This window comes from Glandiceps talaboti, chromosome 12 (genome assembly GCF_964340395.1).
Source record: "Glandiceps talaboti chromosome 12, keGlaTala1.1, whole genome shotgun sequence".
In the NCBI taxonomy this organism is placed as follows: domain Eukaryota; kingdom Metazoa; phylum Hemichordata; class Enteropneusta; family Spengelidae; genus Glandiceps; species Glandiceps talaboti.
The window spans coordinates 19,592,186-19,601,457 of NC_135560.1; the positions used below are offsets into that span (position 1 = coordinate 19,592,186).

The 9,272-nt window shown below is 35.2% G+C and overlaps 3 protein-coding genes across 3 annotated transcripts in view; 1 reads left to right on the forward strand and 2 right to left on the reverse strand.

Annotated features, from left to right (window-relative positions):
- Nucleotides 1-9,272, reverse strand: part of LOC144443800 (ras GTPase-activating-like protein IQGAP1) — a 158,054-nt gene that overhangs the window by 105,637 nt on the left and 43,145 nt on the right. The window lies entirely within an intron of this gene.
- LOC144443744 (GPI ethanolamine phosphate transferase 3, catalytic subunit-like) lies at nucleotides 364-5,527 on the forward strand. The gene is made up of 5 exons (XM_078133285.1): nucleotides 364-1,127; nucleotides 1,466-1,634; nucleotides 2,157-3,939; nucleotides 4,170-4,570; nucleotides 4,831-5,527. The coding sequence occupies exons 1-5, from the start codon at nucleotides 364-366 to the stop codon at nucleotides 5,029-5,031; spliced, it is 3,318 nt and encodes a 1,105-aa protein (XP_077989411.1). The 3' UTR covers nucleotides 5,032-5,527.
- On the reverse strand, nucleotides 6,911-9,049 carry LOC144443826 (neugrin-like). Its single transcript, XM_078133385.1, has 2 exons — nucleotides 8,847-9,049; nucleotides 6,911-7,880 (listed from the first exon to the last, which is right to left on the reverse strand). Exons 1-2 carry the CDS (start codon nucleotides 9,038-9,040, stop codon nucleotides 7,067-7,069), a joined length of 1,008 nt encoding a protein of 335 aa, XP_077989511.1. The 5' UTR covers nucleotides 9,041-9,049; the 3' UTR covers nucleotides 6,911-7,066.

Genomic DNA, 9,272 nt, shown 5'->3' on the forward strand with positions numbered 1-9,272 from the left:
ATCAAATATAACAAAACGATCGCTGTAATTTCACTTAATCATATGAGAACTAAGAATAACTATGAATGTGCTTTTAAGGTAATGTTCCAAATACAATTTGGTAAAACAATAAGCATATTTCATTTATTACAAATAACTGTAAAACATGTTGTAAAATCACACCCCTTGAGCAAACAATGGTGACATCACCTACGGGGTATTCCAAAGTGTTTTGGATGGGTAAAAAGTGGCGAAATTAAAACTGAACAACCAAATCATCCAATATGGCTGCGCCCATGAAAACACAATTTTTTTGTATTTTGTCGCTCTTGTGAATGTTGTTCTCTGTATATTGTTAATGGAAAATCGAAATCTAAACCGAAAATGAGGGTAAAAAGGACAATATTTTTCTTCCTTCTGTGGTTAGCTATACTTTATGTCACCGGTATAGTGGTTTTTACAAAAGGCTTTCTTTTGAAACGCTTAGAAGTTCCAATCTACAGCTCATGCAAAGACTCTTTATCTGACCGTGGTTCGACTGGTGACTTTAATAGAGGGTGTTGGTTGCAGAAGAGATTTGATAAAGCTGTAATACTTGTGATTGATGCACTAAGGTTTGATTTTACTGTGTACAATTCGACACTGACAGAGAACCAGTTGTTACATTTTCAAAACAAGCTACCCATAATGCATAAGCTAATGGAAGAGAAGCCCTTACACACAAGGCTGTATAAATTCTTGGCTGATCCACCAACTACCACGATGCAGAGATTAAAGGGACTGACAACAGGCAGCCTTCCAACATTTGTTGATGCAGGTAGTAACTTCGCATCATCAGATATTGTTGAAGACAATGTCATCAGTCAACTAACTAATGTTGGGGGCAGTGTTACATTTATGGGTGATGACACCTGGGAATCATTATTCTCTGGAAAATTCAAGAAATCTTACCCTTACCCATCATTTAATGTGAAAGATCTTCATACAGTGGACAATGGAGTGATTGAGCATCTTCTACCAGAAATGAAGGAAGATGATTGGCATCTGCTGATTGGCCACTTCCTTGGGGTTGATCATTGTGGGCATAGATTTGGTCCCTACCACTCTGCAATGGCTGAAAAATTGACTCAAATGGATCAGGTTATTCGGTAAGTAGCATGATAATATAGAGCAAGTTTACTGACAGGCTCATGACAGGAAGCAGGCAGGGAACATTTACAACCTTGTGTGTTTCTGGAAAAAAAACAAGCATGCTAGTTAGCTTTGAAAAAGATTTCTCTTGCATATCTGATCGACAAAACTCATGAAAAATGATAATTTGTGGTATTCAGCATGCACTACATATGTGTACCATACCATGGATCATGGATGTTCAGTCAAGGAGGTACAAAAATAGCTGCGATATGTATCTATAATTATGCATTCATACAATCAACATCTTCACCTATCCTCCATTACATTACTGGTGATTTGATCTGTCTTTCAGATCTGTGTTGGAGCATATGTCCAATGACACATTATTGCTGGTTATGGGTGATCATGGTATGACAGTAACTGGTGATCATGGAGGAGATAGTGAAGATGAATTAGCTGCAGCACTTTTTCTATACTCACCATCTCAACTCATACATTCATCTGTAGCAGAGAGAACAAAGGTAAGATCAATAAAGACATCGCCAGTGTATATTTCTATATCCTTGGTAGCAAGTTCCAGGGAGGGATCTACCAGGTACATAAACTTCTTTAGGCACACTGCATTAATATAATAGATTGTCAATGTCAACCAAATGCAAGGACGTATATTCACACAATTTAAAGGTTGTTGTAGCGTTATCACAATAGTAATTTTGTTTCTGAGACAAATGCACAATCCATCCACTTCAAAGTAACAAACAGGCTGTGGGCCAATATCTACTTTAGCATAGAATATCCACAACCCAAGCGTGGTAAATATAGATGGTATACATGTTGTTTGAGTTGTTGAACTCTGTTTTGATGTTTGACTCCATTCATTTCATAGAAACATTGGTAACAGACATAACACTTTCTTGAGACAGAGACCATAATAATGACTGATTTCTAGAACTTTATGAAGAAACCAAGGAAAGTTGGAAGTCTTAAATCTAATCAAATAATCATGACATATTTCATTGATAAATTTGTCTTTTTTTTTACAGGAGCAGTATGAGACAGTGTCTCAAGTCGATTTGGTGCCTACGTTATCACTGTTATTAGGAACTGCCATTCCATATTCCAATTTAGGTAGTGTCATGACAGACTTGTTTACCATTGACCCATCTCAACATACACAACCTAGCAAGTTGATGTCACTTTACAAAACAATAGAAGCATTACAAATCAATGCACTCCAAGTTAAGAGATATGTAGATGCCTATTCCAGGCTATCAGATGAGTTCCCATATGTTGAATCTCTGAGTCTACAGAAAAAATTAGAAGAGGCAGAGTCATTGTTACAACAAGTAGATATAGAGAATTCAAACTTGGATATTACACATCAATATCTGGAAGACATTCAAAGACTCTACATTGAGTATCTATCTGGTGTGAAAACCATGTGTCAAAGCATCTGGGCTAAATTTGATTTAGTATCTATTACACTTGGAATCTGCGTCTTCATACTTGCCATCGTTGTGACTATTATTCAAGTGTACCAAATAACTGTAGCCGTGCCATTTAATGATGCAAAACAAAACTTGGACAAGTCTGTTAAAATAATTGCAGTCAGTAGTGGTATAGGAATACTACTAGCCTCAGTGATTGCATCTATAAGTGTATCTTTTAGATCACACTGGATTTCTACCTCAATGTGTTTTGTTAGTGTACTATCAGGTGTTAGCTATATCCTCAATGTCATGTACACTAACAAATCTCCATGGAAACTTGGAAATGTAATGAAAGACATCTCAGTTGAACCATTGTCACCTTTGATAATAACAGCTATATATGTGGTATCTATGTTGTCTAATAGCTATGTCGTCAATGAAGACAGCATGTCTGTGTTTTTATTCCAGTCCTTGTTATTTGTCATTTTGATGTGCAACATCAGATATGCTATTAGTAAGAAGAAACATAAGACATGGGATATTGGATTGTTTCTTACTCAGCCAGCCTCTATAGTTGTTATGTTGACATTAGCAATTGCTATTGCTTGCAGATTGAGTGCAAACTTTCGAGTCTGTCGTGAACATCAACTCCCACGGTGTGAGACATCAATCTTTTATCAACCATTATCAACTCTTCCACAAGAAGAATCTTTAACAAGAAATTGCAGGTACTTTTTTTCTGTTGCCTGTGTAATTGTCTTTCCGATCTGCCTCCGTATTTGGTTAAGTCGCCTTGGTAATTTGAATGGCAGTCCTCCAGCTAAAATTTTTGTGATTTATCTGCTACCAATTGCAGCAGTTTGTTTATCCTTTCATTGGGCATTGCAAGCACTTCCTCAAAAAATCTTAGACAGTCTAGCAGTGTGGCAACAAGTGACTCTCCCCAGAGCTGTATATGTGATATTTTTGATGGGTATAGGATTAATTGTATGGGAACCATTGACATTGTTTGTAACACACAGAAATGAACAAAATAGAGATAATGCACACTCTACCTCACAAAGTGTGTATAGAGACGAAGAAAGCCAAGTTGTCAAAAGAGTGTTTAACCAAGTCAAATCAAGTTGGAAGAAGTCATCCAATGAAGAACATGCCAACACTAACGAGAGGGGAGGACAGGTTCCAATGGTGTATGGACTAGCTACAGCATATTCTGCTAGCTATTTAATTCTCATTGCCATGGTTACACTAGTGCTGACTCTGCTACTAGGTGATGGATTTGCACCAGCCATCTTGTTGCTCCTCATTCAGATGTTTCTATGTCTGGAATTGTATTCCTGTATTCAGCGACTCAAGTTACATAATATCAGTGGTACACAGAGGATTACACATACTGGTAAGAAATGTTTTGTTGATGCAAAAAGGAGCATGCATATTTTCAAGCTAGATAAATAAATTGTCACAACACAATGGTAAAATGGTAAAAACTTCCAACAATTGCAGGATTGATAATTTATAGTGAAATAATGTATAAATTCTTATCTATGATATTTCACACTTATAACCAACTATTTTCTTTTAGTATTCCAGAAAACTGATTTTATCTATGGATTTCTTTTTGTTCAGATATTCTATGTGACTTTCCTTGGTACATCATTGTCCTATGGGGACTGATGGCATCCCAGTATTTCTTTGCTACTGGTCACCAAGCAACTGTACCAGCCATTCGGTTTGAGTCTGGGTATGTTGGTTTCCATGGTGACTTTCCAACCTACCTGTACTTCCTGCCAGCCATTATGATTGGATCCAATACATTTGCTGGTCCAATCATCTTCACTCTTTCATTACCACTGGTTCTTCTCTGGCCATTTTCAAGGGGTTATATAGTTTTAGACAAGAAAACCAAACAACAGAATCAAAATGCCGAAGACAGGAAAGGAGAATTTTCATTACATGAAAATGAGGGACAACTACAAGTAGCTATGTTGAGATTGATACTGATGTATTTGGCTTTCTCTGCAGTCAAAGTAAGTGTCATAGTTTCAAAACAAATACAATGTACTGTTATTACCCGTAGTCTGAATTTTAACAAGAGAATAGTGCTCAACATCTAACATATGGTGATCCAACAATTTGTTAAGTTTTGATAATATATAAACAGTTTACCAAGACACGTGTGTGTGTGTGTGTGTGTATGTGTATGTGTGTGTGTGTAATATCACATTCAGTGGGTTTATTTGCAAACGGAAGCATTATTAATATTCATTCCTCAATCTATTTTTTTTAGGTTTTAGGTACAATGGTGTCTGCAGCAATCCATAGAAGACATTTGATGGTTTGGGCAATCTTTGCTCCACGATTTGTATTTGAAGGTGTTCAGTTTCTTGTTGTGATATTGTTTTTGTTCATTGACAATCTATTGATTCTAAGACTTGACAGTCTTTTGTCAAAATGGTTTAAGAGTCTTGTTAAAAAGTATCGACCATAGTTGTTAAACACTTGTTACTCTCTGAATCAACAGATATGTACTAGTTTAATGGGACCATGTGGTAATTTCTTTATTGACCAAGTTCAGGTAACAGCAATGACCAGTATTTCATCAGTATTCAACAACTGGCCAAACTTAAATGCCATTACAAGACAAGAACAATGATTTTCTACGACGCTAGCTGCCAGATTCAGTACTTAATGTGATTTGTTTGACAGAACTGGAGCCTCACTGATGAAGAAGGACGTAGCTATTTGTTAGAATTGTATGGTTTGCAATGATGTTGTTAACGACAATGACGGTGTTGATACAAAATTCGAAATTGGATATTGTATTTTTTGATGTAGATGATATCCTAAGAATAAAGTAAATTTATGAAAATTTTGTATTATTTACTGATCAAGGTCACAGATTTCATCCAAAACAATGTGTTTAGAGAGTTAAATTATGTTTCCAAATGTAGTTTCCTCCAGCTAACATTTTTCAAGATATATGAATGGACATTTTTTCCTAAGAGCTTTCATTTTGCATTAATCTGTTCAGATTTGTTACCAAAATATACTAAAATAATGATTTATTTTATATCTCAGGTTTATTTGAAAAGATAGTATAAGTTGTACAAATTGTGTAAAGATATCAAAAGTTAGTTTATATTATTTTGTTACAAGAACCCCTGTATTTGTATGGTATTTCTACCATGGTTTCATTTTCTGTTATATACGATATTTACCAAGATTATCAAGTCATGCCACTGCTTTTGAACGTTACTGGTAAATTTTAAGATAATTTTTAAAAAACCATACAAAGCTGAGATATAGGTATGTATCCTCTGAATGTTTCCACTGCCAAATTTGTATTTGGCTTTGAAAATTGAAGAATATTTTTGCCAATATGGAAGTTGGTACAAGATTTTTACTGACAAGTACTTCTGATAATGACATATTATGAATTTTATGGAAATTGAAATCTTACCCATTCCATCATATTTCTTTTATTGTTAAATTCCCACTTTTATTTTTGATAATGTGAAAAGAAAATAGTCTACATCCCATTCTATAAATGAATTGAAAATATTTGTAAAGTATAATAGAAGATGTCCATGTAATGTGACTTGGCAGTCAGTAGTACTTTATATTGGTAAAAGGAATAGAATGTGTTCATTGTCTGCAAATCTCCTGGGCTGTATCAGTATGATTCTAAAGAATTTGAATACCGATAATAGCTACTAGTGTAGCTAGTGAGTTTGAAAGTGTAATACCGGTAATAGCTACCAGTATATAGCTAGAGAGTCTGAAAATGTAATGTGAAATTTTGAGATGCCAGTTAGATACATTGTAGTAAATATTTGTTATGTTCACATTTAAAATAAGTATATAATAAATACATTTCTTTTCAAAACTGTGTACAGTACATATTTATGAATGTGCTCATGGCCATTTATTAATTACACCTTATGTAAATGGACTAGTCTGTGAGATATGACATTTGTGTGACATTGTCAGCCAGGACTCATTGGTTTAGAAGCCTGATAGTGTGGGATAACATGATGTATCTTATTATAGTCTGGTAATGGACATGCAAGAAATTGTCAAGATTATGTAGAAAATTGTGATATTTGAAAAAAACATTCTATGATTAAACCATATATTGTAATGGTCAGTACACTGATCACATTGTCCTGAGAGTCACTCAACACATTACAATTGCATACTGTAGTAAGTTTGTTATTTGTACATGGTTGTGATAAAGCAAAGGGAGCTCATTGTCAATCACCTAATAATATGAATGTTTCAATGATGTTATTACACCATCTGTACTTCACATGTAATGAATAAGAATTCTGTTAATGATGAAAGACAGTTCAGAATCCATGGTTTGACTAAGAACAACTTGGCATGCTTTATGACTAAAGCTTTTTTCACCCATTCATCTGCCTTCGATAACACTCACTCATCATTGTTATTGTTGACTTTTCTCAATTGAACATGAATCACTGAAGTCACGTAATTTCAAATTGGCATCACAATTGCTGTACTCAAATTCTATAGAGGAAATTTCCCTCTGAATCGTAGAATCGGTTTCCACGTCTGATAATTTTCATTGGCTCCCGTTTCACAAACCTCAAGTCTTTTAGATTAAAGTTGTATTCTTTGTCATCTATGTGTGGGTCCGTAAAGATGGGGATTGATTCATCAATATCTTGGACCACGCCTTGTTTCTCCTGTTCATTCTCATCCATTACATCTGTAACATTGTCTACGCTTTCACTGAAAGTTTTTGCTTCAGCATGCATTTCTGTAATGGCTTCCCTTCTCAATCTAACATTGTGATCAATGTCCTCACTATCATCTTCCTTATCTTGCACTTCCATATTTTGCAATTTTTGCACAACAGCGTCACTTGTAAGAGCAATTTTTGTGAAAGTCCCAATGCTTCTGTCTTTCTTTAACTGCGATACCATGGCATCACCATTCATATTCTGTGACCTTGCCACATTTACAATCTTCATCTCATCTTTATTAATTTTCTTACCAGGTTGTAATGAAGGCCTGTAAGTATCTTGATTTCCTGCTGGCAGTGAATCATAATTTGCTTTTGCTACCTTATCTTGTTTAGTTTTTCTTTTTTCATTCGGAACAAATCTGCTTTTGAGAGTTTTGATGATGGTTGTCTGTGACACTCCAAAACTCTCTGCAAGTCGACTGATAGTCCATTCATCTGGATCTTCTTGTTTTAGGAATCGTATTTGATCCATCATATCTCGTGTCAACACTCTGTCTTCTTTTGGTAATGATAGTTCTCGTGCTGCCTTTGATTTTATCTTTCCGTATGCTCTGCGTCTTTCCTCCCTTGAAGAAATAAAAATTGGATTTTAAAAAGTTAACCCTTGTTGCATTGATATAGAATAAACTATACAAAACGCACACTAAAGAATAAAAAAATATACTGTATAATTTGCCAGTATTATTTTAAGATAAAGGGACTATATAGCTGTTTCTATAATCAATTAGAGATAACATCCAATTACACAACATCAATGTCCCGGGAAATAAAACATAAAACAAAAATAAAAGAATAATTCTAACAAGATTCTCCAATACAATGCAGACATTGAGCAGTGTAAGTCAGTATCTCACACACACACACTTATACCCATGCATGCATGCGCATACACACACACGCGCGCACGCACACACACCCTTCCCTCCAATCCTTGTAGTGGGATTACACATATACTGTGATATAGCCCTGCTTACAGGGCACAAGTCTATTGCTGACTTGACTAGCCCTGCTTACAGGCAGTGCACAAGTCTATATTGCTGACTTGACTCTAATTGTCAGAATCGAGTCCCGGATTACTCCGTATGCAAGCAGGACTAACCGTGATATAGATATCTCCTATACCTTCACAGAGTATAGTAACAATAAGAACAAGAATTTTACTGAAAAAACAAAAATAACAACATCTGTAACAAATTGACAAAATAAAGCAGAGAAATACATGTATATGACTTGTTAAAATCTACTTTAGAGCAAGATGTGCTTTCATAAACTTAATAAAAGAGCTGTCTATCTATGAGTTAATTCTCCCCCTTTTAACAAACTAAAATCAAGTGAAAGTTGAAACTTATCTATTGTAGAACTTACTTTAGAAATCTACTCCCTAAAAGTTTTAACATCTAGTATTGTAACAACAATATTATGTATGTCACAAGCTTATTGTGTATCTTGCTTACAAGAACTACTTCTTCAAGAACTGTGCTTGTCCACTCATATTGACTCATAATGCCTATATTAAATCTACGTCATTATACCTTGCTATTGCTGTCATGTAGTTTGGATCTGTGTCTACTTCACCTCGCGCAGCTTTTTTTTTCGTGTCGGTCAGCACCTTGTCATAACAACTAAGTACTTTCGTTGTGGATATATATCTCTGTTGGGTCGAACACAGACTGTATAGTTTCCAAGTTTGTCTGCTCATCATCATGATCCTTGTTATCCAGGCCATGCATGTGTTTATGACCTTTCAAATTTGACCTCAGCTGACCTTTGCGAGACTACAAAAAAAAAGACGACATAGCACTCAGTTGTTGCATATTCTTTGGACTCTTTTGAACAAAATACGACGAGGGTTATGATTAAGAATTGAATACAGGAGACCGGAAAAAGATATTTGACCTAGACCTCCAAATATATGATGATTAAAAAGGTAGTCCCTGACCGAGAAAATTCGAGATTCC